We start from the raw sequence: 14510 nt of genomic DNA, 5'->3' as shown, positions 1-14510 counted from the left end.
ATGTCTCAGTTGTTGAATCTTATGTTCATACAACTATTTACACATGTTAAGTTTGCTGAAAATAAACGCAGTTGACAGTGAGAGAACGTTTCTTTTTTTGCTGAGTTTACCTGTAATATACAGCAGGGGACAGGGCATGTTCTGCCCCATGAACTTTTAGAGGTATTTTGAGGCGTTTCCATGACATTTTCATTTGTGGGAGAAAAAAAAAAACGTAAATAACGAATGTGGAAATGTTTCTACGGTCGTGTATTGGCAAAAAAGCAAGCATTTACTCAATTAATGTTATTGTAATATAGTTTATATTTGTATTATTAACTTAAAATCACACATGTAAAAATTCACATTATTTGTGGTGTTAGCTGCCTAAATGTGATGCCTAACAATTGGACACACCAATGATCAGTATTAAAATTCAGCTATTCGTAACACATAAATAAATATAATTACAGGACAACTAAGTAATTTATGGAACAAGGTTGATCTATTCCTCTGGTGGGCCTTCGAAAAGATCATTAGGTCCGTCAGCGTGCTGGTATTGAGCTGGATTCTCCTGTCCCTATTTACACTATTCATTAATGAAAAAAGCCCATTCCACCTTGTCTGAAGCAAAACAAATTGAAATATATATTTAACTAGTTTAAGTGACAAATGAACTAAACTGACCATACTCTACTTGGTGACTGTTGCTCTCATATCTTTTAGACTGAGTCCATGTCACAAAAAAATCAAAAGCGATAGCCCCGCGAAAGCTCTTAGATGTCTTTTGTACCAACGTTTCGTGGCAGGCTTTGCAGAACATTACGGTGGCAGGATCTTGAATGGCCTCAACCCCCACCCAATCAATCTTCCATCCCTCGATGGTAGTGTTTTTTTACTGTGGTTTTGACGGTTGACTTGCTCAACAGTAGAGGCTGGCGGTGGGTCATTATTATTAACATATTTTTCCACTTCTGCTGCCGCTGATGTTTGCGCCGTCGTTTTTCAAATTAGAAATCGCTCAATGCCAATAAAAAAAAAAATAGTTGAGAAAGGGGAGCAGGTCTGCTTACCGTGGACAGATTTTGACAGGAGTTAACTCCTTCACTTCGCCTCTGTTATTATTACCCGAGGTGCCCAGGCTGTGCGAGATGGGGGGGGGGGGGGGGGCTTGATCCCGCTACTGCAGCTGGTGTATAGTTTTTAATTTGTGACAGCTTACAATACATTTAAGGGCATTTATTTGCCCTCGTTATGACAATTTAGGGTGCATTTAAGGAACTTTAGTGGGCATTTCTGCCCCAAGTCCTCGTTAAAGTCCGACCCTGATACAGCACCTTAGACAATATAGTGTATCTTTCACAGTACTGTAGTGTCTTCCACATACCTTACACCTCCATCCGTTGGTAGGGATGTCATCGATGGCCGGTTGCAGGCAGAAGGTGTGGTAGCCTTTGTCACACATGTCACACACCAACATCTTATCGTCCTCCCCTGGGTTCCTGCACACAGGGAGAAGGACACTTGAGGGTTGTACATATATTCTTTGGCTCTATGGACTCTATACATAGCCCCTTGTGCCCTAATCCTTGAAACTAACGACTGTTGCAAAGTCACAGCTAAAGGGTCAATGAGTTGGTCTAATCAGTATTGCAGAGCCGACCTGAACTTATCGCGGACTCGGTTGCTAACAGTAACCAGGCTGTTTGAGGTACGAGACGAAAGAGCAGTGCCTGAGGGTGCGTTACCCACAAACCACAGTGGAAGCACAAACAAAAATCACACAGTTTCCACCTCCATGCCTGACGGCCACCGACACACACATCTCAATACAGGCCAGGTCAGGTGTGTGGGTGGCCAGGTCAGGTGTGTGGTCAGGTGTGTGGGTGGACGGATGGGGCAGTTGGAAGGTGACTCACTTGCATGTCTGGCAGACCTTGCACTCGGGGCACTGCCAGCCGGCTCTCCTCAGCGGAGTCACAGCCATGTCCAGGCAGGCCCCGTGGTAGTGCTGCCCACAGCTGGTACAGAAGAGCTGGTCAGGGAGCTCCCCAGGGCTGTCACACAGTGCACAGATAAAGTCGTCTGGAACTAAGAGGGGGAAGAGGGGGAGGGTAAGGAAATGAGAGAGGGTAAGAGGTAGGGAGGGGGGGAGAGAGACATGGAGAATAGAATGGGGATTGTGAGTAGCTCGTGTCTAGAGAGTTTTTCCTTGGTCCTACTTATGACAGCATTACTTCAATTATTTCAAGTTTATTATTAGAATGCTGGACTCACATCTGATGACGGCCAGTTCTATGTGATCTGGACAGAGGAGGGAGAGACTTCTGATATCCTGAAAAGTCCCTGCTGCCCCCGCACATGGGTAATGGTACAGTCGAGCACATCCTTCAGCACAGCACTTGATGGAGGCTCCAAGGCGCTTACAGTATGCACAGTGCTAGAGAAGGGGGACACAAGAGAGTCAATCAAATGTATTTATACTGAACAAAAATATAAAACTCAACATGCTAAATGTTGGCGCCATAAGCAAAAAAAAAATCAAATTTTGTGCACACGTGTTTACATCCCTGTTAGTCAGCATTTCTCCTTTGCCAAGATAATCCATCCACCTGACAGGTGTGGCATATCTGGAAGCTGATTAAAACAGCATGATCATTACACAGGTGCATGTTGTGCTGGGGACAATCAAAGGCCACAAAAATAATTGCAGTTGTGTCACATAACACAATGCTACAGATGTATCAGGTTGAGGGAGTGTGCACAATTGGCATGCTGACTGCAGGAATGTCCACCAGAGCTGTTGCCAGAGAATTTAATGTTCATTTGTCAACCATAAGCCACCTCCAACGGCGCTTTAGAGAATTTGGCAGTACGTCCAACCGGCCTCACAACCGCAGACCATGTGTAACTATGCCAGGCCAGGATCTCCACATCTGGCTTCTTCACCGGTGGGATCGTCTGAGACCAACCACCCGGACAGCTGATGAAACTGTAGATTTCTACAACCAAAGAATTTCTGCACAAACTGTTCAAAACAGTCTCAGGGAAGCTCATCTGTGTGCTCGTCGTCCTCACCAGGATCTTGATCAGAACTGCCGTTCGGCATCGTAATCAACTTCAGTGGGAAAATGCTCACCTTTGATGGCCACTGGCACGCTGGATAAGTGTGCCCTTCACTGATAAATCCCGGTTTCAACTGTACCGGGTAAATGGCAGACAGAATGTATGGTGTCGTGTGGGTGAAACAGGAAGCTATCACATAGCCAAAAACATGGTTCCTATTTACACAGTCAGCAAAGACGGCTTCAAGATCCAAGGTTCCTATTTACACAGACAGCAAAAACGGCTTCAAGATCCAAGGTTCCTATTTACACAGTCAGCAAAGACGGCTTCAAGATCCAAGGTTCCTATTTACACAGTCAGCAAAGACGGCTTCAAGATCCAAGGTTCCTATTTACACAGTCAGCAAAGGTGGCTTCAAGAAGATACAAGATTCCATCCATCTCGCACACATTCGCCATCCCAACACTATAACAAAAATAAGGGAGATATTGAAACATGTCGCGTTGAATGACTGGACCAGTCTTCAAATGCTTCAGACACTAATGACACCTTGCAATCGGTAGGCTGTGTGCGTTACATGTTAAAGACACTTACTTATGATTTCAATTATAATAATGATTGAGCCTACTTATACATAATTACACAATCATAAGCTTCCTATTCCATCTGCAGCCCATTGCTGCCTGAATAAATAATTAACTTAGGTTATTTAAGAATTCATAATGGTAAAATAGGAAATGGGAAGTCATATTATTAATTCATTAGTGCTGCGCTTAAAACACTATATTTTGATGAGCGTGTAAAACATTAGTTTGTTAATATTAGGTGTAATAATCCTATTATCATATGTAGCCAGAAACAATGTTAGAAAATATTTGTTTAATTTAGTTTTGTATTCAGTTAGCACAGTGTGCATTCATTCATATGGTCTCATTTTAGAAGTGATGTTCTCTACCCTGACACTTGTTTGAAATTCACCATTCATAATCGCGATCTGGCCCCAAAAAATTGCAATTAGATACTGTATTTTGTCCAAATAGTGCAGCCATAGGACTAAGCACGCACCCCTGAGGGGCCCCGGTGTTGAGGGTGAGCTTCGCGGATGTGTTGTCTACCCTCACTCTCTGGGGGCGGCCCGTCAGGAAGTCCAGGATCCAGTTGCAAAGGGAGATGTTCAGTCCCAGGGTCCTGAGCTTAGCGATGAGCTTGGAGGGCACTATGGTGTTGAATGCTGAGCTGTAGTCAATGAACAGCATTCTCACATAGATGTTCCTCTTGTCCAGGTGGGAGTGGGCAGTGTGGAGTGCAATAGAGATTGCATCATCTGTCGATCTGTATGCAAATTGAGAGGGTCCAGGGTGTCTGGGATGGTGTTGTGAGTCATGACCAGCCTTTCAAAGAATTTCATGTGCAAAAGTTCCCTCAGAGTTGTGGCGATAACAAGAGGCAACATAACACATTTATTCAATCATTTGAAGAATAACCATCCAATTCTTTAAGATGATTGCATTGTAAATTTTTTTTTTTTTAAGCACCCGACAGTAGCAATGCCCCTCGGCCACAAAGCACTTCATGGCTACAGGGCGATTGTCATTTAGACAGGTTATCTTGGCAGGGTAGCCTAGTGGTTAGAGCATTGGACTAGTAACCGAAAGGTTGCAAGTTCAAATCCCAGAGCTGACAAGGTACAAAATCTGTCGTTCTGCCCCTGAACAGGCAGTTAACTTAGGCCGTCATTGAAAATAAGAATTTGTTCTTAACTGACTTGCCTAGTAAAATAAAAATAAATTTAAAAAAATCTTGGGCACAGGGTCTATGGTGGTCTGCTTGAAACATATAGGTATAACAGACTGGGTCAGGGAGAGGTTGAAAACATTAGTGGAGACACCGGACAGCTGGTCAGCGTATGCTCGGAGTAGACGTCCTGGTAATCCGTCTGGCCCCGCGACCTGTTTAAAAGGTCTTACTCACATCGGCTACTGGGAGCGAGATCACACAGTCGTCCAGTACTCACTGGGCAGCTCGCGGCTGGCTTTCCCTGTGTAATCCATTATATTTTGCAAGCCCTGCCACATCCTGTATTGACGTTTTGACTGTTTGATGGCTCATCAGAGGTTGTAACTGGATGTCTTATAAGCGTCAAGGTTAGTGTCCCACTCCTTGAAAGCGGCAGCAGAAGCCTTTAGCTGAGTGCGGATGTTGCCTATAATCCATGGTTTCTAGTTGGGATATGTACGTACGTACGGTCACTGCGGGGAAGACGTCGTCAATACACTTATTAAATAAGCCGCTGACTGAGGTGGTAAACTCCCCAATGCCATCAGATGAATCCCGGAACACATTCCAGTCTGTGCTAGCGAAACAGTCCTGTAGCCTAGCATCCGCTTCATTGGACCACTTCTGTAGTGAGCGCATCACTGGTACCTCCTGTTTGAGTTTTTTCTTCTTAGCAGGAATCAGGAGGATAGAGTTATGGTCAGATTTGCCAAATGGAATGCGAGGGAGAGCTTTGTATGGATTTCTATATGTGGACTAAAAGGTGATCAAGTGTTTTGTTGCCTCTAGTTGCACAGGTGACATGCTGGTAAAAATGAGGTGAAGCAGATTTCAGTTTCCCTGCATTAAAATCACTGGCCACAAGGAATGCTCTGGATGTGCCTCCAGGAGTAAGTGCTTTTACAGTAACATGCTCTAAACCGAGAGATTAAAATTGATACAATATGGTAATCCCGTCCCTTACAGCATCTACAGACCAAATTAAAAACTCCTACAACAAAGGACAAATAATTTCAAAGGACGACCTCTCTAAAGTATTGTCCACAGAATGCAGCATTGCTCATGCAAGTCCGTGGTTCCCTCATCCTTTCATGCTTCCTTTAAAACCATCCACCAATGCTCTCAGTGCTTCCAGATCAAAAAGGTTCCCTTTGTCACACCATGATTAGCCCATTGATGCTAACACTTCCCTTACAGAGTGTCATATCATATGCTAATGGTACTTCAGATTCCCTCAGATGTTATTCCCCAAACACACTGAGTCATGCCTCGGCTCATTCATCTGCAATGATCTGAACAAACTGACCAGGCGAAAGCCAGCCTACTGATGAGCTTCCACCTTATTGCTATCACTCTTCAAGTCTTTTCCAACCATTGCAGATGAAGGCGGATGGAGGTTTAGACACTTGAAAAGGAGCTGGTGATTTGCTGATGGTCTAGCAGGCAAGGGGGGTGCCAGACAAATGGGATGTGCCCCAAAAGGATCCCTATTCCCTGTAGGCCCAAGGCAAAATTAGTGCACTATATAGGGAATAGGGTGCTATTTGGGACACAGCACCCAGTCAGGGGTCTGTGAGTTGTGTTGGTGCTAATGCTACAGTAGGCACCGAGCTAAGCCACCATGACTCTATACAGCCTTCACTGTTGAGTGGCATGACCTTTTCCATTTCACAGCTGAGAGAGAGGAGAGAGCAGTGCTGCCAGGGGCGACCTTTACCAACCGGCCTGATCCATCACCTCATCAGTCTCTCTCTCTCTCTCTCCTCCTTACTCTCTATTAGTCTCTCACTGGAACACCCCTTTCCTGCTGCTGTCATTCATTACAGGCACCGTGTTAACTCTCACTATGGACACACTGTTAACGCATATTCATAAACCAGTGCAAAGTTCTACTGTATTTACCGTAGACACTGGCAACTCATGAGACAGTTAAAATCCTATTCTCTAGAGCAGTGGTATTCAAAGTCGGGGAACACAAAATTAAGAGCACAGAGTATAAAAACTGAGAAAGAGAATTTGAAAAATACAATTTTATTGAGTAAATGTATTTATTGGTTTCTTTTCATTTTGATAAGAGACGAAAATGCAATGAATTTAAGGTAATTTGTTTAAGTAAAAACCTTAAATTGACAGACTTTAAGGTTGTCATTAGATTTAGGGTGGGCTTGCAAGAAATTCTTGGGGGAGAAAAAAAAAATGGGGTCCACAAGAACTCTGGCAGAAAAAAAAAAATTGGGTCCCCACTGAAAAAGTTTGAATACCACTGCTCTAGTGAACAATCCCATTCACTTTATAGACATGTTTCATCATCAGTGGAATGTGGGCTGCTCACCTCTGTGCTACCTGAGTCGATGGATCTGTCCACGTTGAGCAGTGATTGTCCCTCGCCCACGCACACACCCTGCGACCATAACGCACAGCGGTGATGTGCCCAGCACTGCCCCGACTCCTCAAAGAGAGACTGGATGTCCACGTCTCCTGGGAGGCCCACATGAGCCAGCTCATCCCAGAACCTGCTTGCCTTGTCTGGGTCGGGTAACTCCCCATAGCTCTCAGCTCCACTGGAAGAGAGATGAAGAGAGATGAGCAAAGACAACTGGAGATGAGGCAGAAAGAGTTGATGAAGCAAAGTGAGGCAACCTGGGAGGAGAAGACCGTAAAGGATTAAGGAGAATAACTAATGCAGAAAGGAGAGGAGGGAGAGAGCAGAAGAGGAGAAAGAGGGGGTGGGAGGGGGGGGTCGTATTATTTGGCTGTGACACACAAGAGGCTGGCTGTTCAGTCTCATAAAATCTGCTGAAAGGGAAGCGGTTCTCAGAGCCCATGGCTTGCTCTAGTGAGTAGCAAAGCATGCGGAAAATGTGGCGAGAGGGAATTAGCATTTATAAGGACCCTAGTTGGTTTCAGTAAACAGTAAACACACAAACAGCCAAAAACAGAAAGACTGAGGTCTAGGATGATGGAGGAAGTTAGAATCATATTCCCTGTATAATGCCTTGTCATTGTTATCGCTCTTCTGACAGGAGCTTATATATTGTGCAATATAGGTTTAGTATTCAATGCACCTTATGGAACAGCGTGGACTATGAAGAGACACAAAAAAACACTATACACACCTGGATTTTGTGTTGTAGATATGTGGTAGTAGAGCAGTGGCCTGAGGGCACACACTTAATGTGTTGTGAAATCTGTTGTGAACGTATTGTAATGTTTTTTTAAATTGTATAACTGCCTTCATTTTGTTTGACCCCAGGAAGAGTAGCTGCTGCCTTGGCAACAGCTAATGGGATCCATAATAAATACAAATGCCACCATCCTTTTTGTTTATATCGTCCTCCTCCTCCCTCTTCCACATCCTCTGTTTCTCTCCCTCTCCCCACCCGCACTCTCTCTCTCTCCATGGACCAGTCAAGTCTAGAGACCCGATGACCAATCACACTGCTCCAACACAACAATGCTTGGCTGGCGTTAGCCCGCTGCCAGGGGAGTTGCGGTGTGTGTGTGTTAGTGCTCTGCTCATTACATTACGTCACAGGGACCCCAGGGAGATGCTCTATTGGCTCCAAAAGAGCCAAAACAAATTAGGCAGCTGTCCAAAACGTGTCCAGGGAGGTTCCTTTGTTGGCATAGCGCACAGTATGCACACACACAAATGTACAGCGTGCACGCACACATACATACACACACTGCAAACGCTCACGTGTTAGTGTTACTCGTGGCATCGTAGGGCCCCTGGTGACCACAGTAGGCAAAAAAGGCTTGCTAAGGTAGAGCAGAGCGGCACCAATTTAGCCTTCAAGAGCAAAGTGCTAGCATTCATATACGCACTCAGACCCTTCCTCTGAAATACACAAAGCACTTATTCCACACATCAACTCTGAGATTACAGATCTCAGCTGCCAGCTAAATCACGTCCTATAACGATGCTGCACACACATCTTCGACGGTTTTCATGTTCCTTTGTTTTTATGCTCATGTGTTATGTTTCTCACTCAAAGTCTGTGCGTCTGTATTGGATAGCAGCAGCAAAGCCCAGCTCTCATTTTTCACCCAGCTCATTAGCCGGCTACAGAGGCCATCACAGATTTCACCGTCCCTGCTCAGCCAGGTCAGCTCCGCTGGCCAAAACCTTTGGCAGCCAGCTCCACTTACTTCCGTGTGTCCCTCTGTCCTGAGCTGGCCTCTCCGGCCGAGTCACTGGGCTTAGTGGTTCTGTCACCACCGCCTTGGCTGGCCTTCCTGTGGTCGCTGGAATGGCCTACTCCGCCTGTCGCACTGCGCTCGTGTCCAGGCGAGGAGTCAAACACTCGGAGATCCCCCTGACCCAGCAGACTGCGGCCGTCACAGTAACAGAAGGCACAGAGCTGCTCACTGAGAGAGAGAGAGAGAGAGAGAGAGAGAGAGAGAGGGTTAATTATATATGGGACATTCAGCTATGCATGCAGTACGTAAAAGTAGGAAAATGAATGAACTCACTACAGTAAGTCGCTCTGGATAAGAGCATCTGCTAAACGTGTCTAATAAATGACAAAAATGGAAATGGTCACTGGCTGGTCGTGAATTAATTATCTTTGGTATGGCCTGGTCAGGTGCAAGCAAAGCAAGTATACAGTCGTGGCCAAAATTTGAGAACGACACATTAATTTCCACAAAGTTTGCTGCTTCAGTGTCTTCAGATATTTTGTCAGATGTTACTATGGAATATTGACGTATAATTACAAGCATTTCCTAAGTGTCAAAGGCTTTTATTGACAATTACATGAAGTTGATGTAAAAAGTCAATATTTGCAGTGTTGACCCTTCTATTTCAAGACCTCTGCAATCCGCCCTGGTATGCTGTCAATTAACTTCAGAACCACATCCTGACTGATGGCAGCCTATTCTTGCATAATCAATGCTTGGAGTTTGTCAGAATTTGTGGGGTTTTGTTTGTCCACCCGCCTCTTGAAGATTGACCACAAGTTCTCAATGGGATTAGGATCTGGGGTGTTTCCTTGCCATGGACCTAAAATATCGATGTTTTGTTCCCCGAGCCACTTAGTTATCACTTTTGCCTTATGGTAAGGTGCTCCATCATGCTGGAAAAGGCATTGTTCGTCACCAAACTGTTCCTGGATGGTTGGGAGAAGTTGCTCTCGGAGGATGTGTTGGTACCATTCTTTATTCATGGCTGTGTTCTTAGGCAAAATTGTGAGTGAGTCCACTCCCTTGGCTGAGAAGCAACCCCACACATGAATGGTCTCAGAATGCTATACTGTTGGTCATCACTAACAGCCACCACTAACATTGAGTGGCTGCTGCCAACATACTGACTCAACTCCAGCCACTTTAATAATGGAAATAGATGGAAATGGATGTAAAAAAATGTATCACTAGCCACTTTAAACAATGCCACTTAATGTTTACATACCCTACATTACTCATCTCATATGTATATGTATATACTGTACTCTATCTACTGCATCTTGCCGTCTTTATGTAATACATGAATAACTAGTCACTTTAAACTACAGCACTATGTTTATATACCCTACATTACTCATCATGTATATACTGTACTCTACACCATCTTGCTTATGCCATTCTGTACCATCACCCATTCATATACAGTGGGGCAAAAAAGTATTTAGACAGCCACCAATTGTGCAAGTTCTCCCACTTAAAAAGATGACAGAGGCCTGTAATTTTCATCATCAGTACACTTCAACTATGACAGACAAAATTAGAAAAAAAACAGAAAATCACATTGTAGGATTTTTAATGAATTTATTTGCAAATTATGGTGGAAAATAAGTATTTGGTCAATAACAAAATACTATAATAATATAATTTCTCAATACTTTGTTATATACCCTTTGTTGGCAAGACAGAGGTCAAACGTTTTCTGTACGTTTTTTTTCAAGGTTTTCACACACTGTTGCTGGTATTTTGGCCCATTCATCCATGCAGATCTCCTCTAGAGCAGTGGTGTTTTGGGGCTGTTGCTGGGCAACACGGACTTTCAACTCCCTCCAAAGATTTTCTATGGGGTTCAGATCTGGAGACTGGCTAGGCCACTCCATGACCTTGAAATGCTTCTTACGAAGCCACTCCTTCGTTGCCCGGGCGGTGTTTGGGATCATTGTCATGCTGAAAAGACCCAGCCACATTTCATCTTCAATGCCCTTGCTGATGGGAGGTTTTCACTCAAAATCTCACGATACATGGACCCATTCATTCTTTCCTTTACACGGATCAGTCGTCCTGGTCCCTTTGCAGAAAAACAGCCCCAAAGCATGATGTTTCCAACCCCATGCTTCACAGTAGGTATGGTGTTCTTTGGATGCAACTCCGCATTCTTTGTCCTCCAAACACAACGAGTTGAGTTTTTACCAAAAAGTTATATTTTGGTTTCATCTGACCATGACATTTTCCCAATCTTCTTCTGGATCATCCAAATGCTCTCTAGCAAACTTCAGACAGGCCTGGACATGTACTGGCTTAAGCAGGGGGACACGTCTGGCACTGCAGGATTTGAGTCCCTGGCGGCGTAGTGTGTTACTGATGGTAGGCTTTGTTACTTTGGTCCCAGCTCTCTGCAGGTCATTCACTAGGTCCCCCCGTGTGGTTCTGGGATTTTTGCTCACTGTTCTTGTGATCATTTTGACCCCACGGGGTGAGATCTTGTGTGGAGCCCCAGATCGAGGGAGATTATCAGTCTTGTATGTCTTCCATTTCCTAATAATTGCTCCCACAGTTGATTTCTTCAAACCAAGCTGCTTACCTATTGCAGATTCAGTCTTCCCAGCCTGGTGCAGGTCTACAATTTTGTTTCTGGTGTCCTTTGACAGCTCTTTGGTCTTGGCCATAGTGGAGTTTGGAGTGTGACTGTTTGAGATTGTGGACAGGTGTCTTTTATACTGATAAGTTCAAACAGGTGCCATTAATACAGGTAACGAGTGGAGGACAGAGGAGCCTCTTAAACAAGTTACAGGTCTGTGAGAGCCAGAAATCTTGCTTGTTTGTAGGTGACCAAATACTTATTTTCCACCATAATTTGCAAATAAATTCATTAAAAATCCTACAATGTGATTTTCTGGATTTTTTCCCCTCATTTTGTCTGTCATAGTTGAAGTGTACCTATGATGACAATTACAGGCCTCTCATCTTTTTAAGTGGAAGAACTTGCACAATTGGTGGCTGACTAAATACTTTTTTGCCCCACTATCTTTATGTACATATTCTTTATCCTGTACACTTGTGTGTATAAGGTAGTAGTTGAATTGTTAGGTCAGATTACTCGTTGGTTATTACTGCTTTGTCGGAACTAGAAGCACAAGCATTTCGCTACACTCGCATTAACATCTGCTAACCATGTGTACGTGACAAATACATTTGATTTGTGATTTGGTTGGCATGACACAGGACTTATGGTAGCGCTCACCTTGTCTTCTCCAGACAAGCTTTTTTTCCGGATGCCCTAAACCAGGGGTGTCAAAGTCAAATGGACGGAGGGCCAAATAAAAAAATCAGCTACAAGACGAGGGCCGGACTGTTCGAATGTTCATTGAAAATTTTTTAAATGACGCATATAGTCTAGTGAACCTAATTGAACCTACTGAAAACCTAACAAATATATTACAATATGATCAGATAAATAAAGCAATATTTTCTTATGGCTCTGTCAGTAATCTTTAATTTTCAACAGACACAAAAGACAAATTTCCTTTATATAAATATCCCCATAACATGAACATTAAATGAAAGAAACCGGTATTCAAGGCACCATCAGTAGACTATATTTTCTATTTTAGCAAAAGTGGGCTAAATTTACTTCAAAGAAAAAACAATAATAGCAATTTTCTATCATCCACTCAACTGAAATATTTTTAAAATATAATTGGATTGAAATACAAAAAAATAAAGTGCAAAAATCTATTAATCAAAAACAACACTTTGTTTAAGGAGAAGTAACATGCAGTGAAAACAAATATTAAATTTTAACTTTTAAACTTGAACTGAGTAAAAACTCTAAATATGTGATTGCACAGTAATGTTCACTTGTTTGAGGTTGAGGGTGATACTTGGTGGTGTCCCATCTTTTCCACAAGTTCATCAATGTTCGGGGTAAGGCTCTGAGCTGAAGAAATCCTCAGAATTGAGTGGAGGTGTTCAGCAGTAAGTCGACTTCTGTGTGATGTTTTGTTCAGGTTCATCAAAGAAAACAGTTGTTCACACAGGTATGTGCTGCCAAACATAGACAACGTTTGAGCAGCCTGGATGCGCAGCTGGGGCATTGTGCCGGGGAGGAAACGGGCGAACTCCGCAGCACCCACTGCCGCATATTTTGCCCTCAGTGCATCATTGCATTGGAGGTCAATCAACTCCATTTGGAGGTTTGGTGGTGAGCTTTCCACGTCAACAGCAAATGGGTTACCGAGCAGTTCCAACCTGCTTTTTTGTGCTTCAAAGTCAGCAAATCGGCGTCGAAAGTCAGCGGCAAGCATACCTATTTTATCAGCCAACTGTGTGCTCGGGAACGCACTGGTAGAGAGCTTCTCTTTCATGGTCTGGCAGCTGGGAAAGTGGCTCAAATTTTCTTTCCGCATCTGCGTCTCCCACAGAGTCAGTTTGGTTTTAAATGCCTTCACTGTACTGTACATATCAGAGATGACACGATCCCGACCCTGCAGCTGCAAGTTTATTGCATTCAGATGACTCGTAATGTCACACAGAAAAGCCATTTCACACAGAAACATTTCGTCTCGGAGTTGTGTTGTGTCTTTCCCTTTGCTGTCCAAGAACAGACAAATCTCCTCACGAAGCTCGAAACATCTTTGAAGCACCTTTCCCTGGCTTAGCCATCGCACCTCTGTGTGATAAGGCAAATCACCATGCTCCGTTTCTAACTCCGTCAGAAATGCCTTGAACTGGCGGTGATTCAAACCTTTGGCTCTGATAAAGTTAACTGTGCGCGTGATGATGCTCATTACATGCTCCATTTTCAAGGCTTTACCGCACAACGCTTCCTGGTGTATGATACAATGATAAGCTGTCAGCTCACCTGTCGCGTTTTCCTCTTGCATCTTTTCCCGTATCTTCGCCACCAGTCCGCTCCTGTGTCCACACATCGCAGGTGCTCCGTCGGTTGTCAAACCCACGAGTTTTTCCCAAGGCAGCTCCATCTCATTTACACATCTTGACACCTCTTCATACAAATCATGCCCCGTAGTTGTGCCATGCATAGGACGTAAAGCCAAAAACTCCTCTGTCACGCTTAGGTTGGAGTCCACTCCGCGGATGAAAATTGACAACTGGGCAATGTCAGAAATGTCGGTGCTCTCATCCACAGCCAAGGAATATGCAATAAAATCTTTTCCCTTTTTCACAAGCTGCTCTTTTAGATTGATGGACAACTGGTCTACTCTCTCGGCAATGGTGTTTCTGCTCAGACTCACATTTAAAAAGAGTTGCCTTTTTTCTGGGCAAACTTCGTCACAAACTTTAATCATGCAGTTTTTGATGAAATCCCCCTCCGTAAATGGCCGGGCTGATTTAGCGATCTCTTCTGCCAAAATAAAACTGGCCTTGACAGCAGCCTGGCCTTGTGATTTGGCTTTTTTGAACAGAGCCTGTCGAGATTTGAGGCCTCGTTTTAATTCCTCTGCCTTTTGTAGCCTTTGTTCCATGTCCATATTCTTGTTTTTGTC

The 14510-nt window shown here is 43.9% G+C and overlaps 1 protein-coding gene across 1 annotated transcript in view; it reads right to left on the bottom strand.

Moving 5' to 3' along the window:
- The window catches only part of LOC139376125 (histone-lysine N-methyltransferase 2C-like), a 133598-nt gene that overhangs the window by 95907 nt on the left and 23181 nt on the right, over positions 1-14510 (bottom strand). Inside the window, exons 5-9 of the mRNA XM_071118336.1 lie at positions 8974-9192; positions 7154-7382; positions 2257-2419; positions 1899-2070; positions 1367-1481 (exon numbers count right to left, since the gene is read on the bottom strand). Coding sequence (XP_070974437.1) covers positions 1367-1481; positions 1899-2070; positions 2257-2419; positions 7154-7382; positions 8974-9192 — 898 coding nt within the window. The remainder of the gene's footprint in view (positions 1-1366; positions 1482-1898; positions 2071-2256; positions 2420-7153; positions 7383-8973; positions 9193-14510) is intronic.

The sequence above is a fragment of the Oncorhynchus clarkii genome, chromosome 20, assembly GCF_045791955.1.
Source record: "Oncorhynchus clarkii lewisi isolate Uvic-CL-2024 chromosome 20, UVic_Ocla_1.0, whole genome shotgun sequence".
In the NCBI taxonomy this organism is placed as follows: domain Eukaryota; kingdom Metazoa; phylum Chordata; class Actinopteri; order Salmoniformes; family Salmonidae; genus Oncorhynchus; species Oncorhynchus clarkii.
The sequence above is the reverse complement of the archived record's forward strand: the minus strand, read 5'-3'. Positions and strand labels throughout refer to the sequence as shown.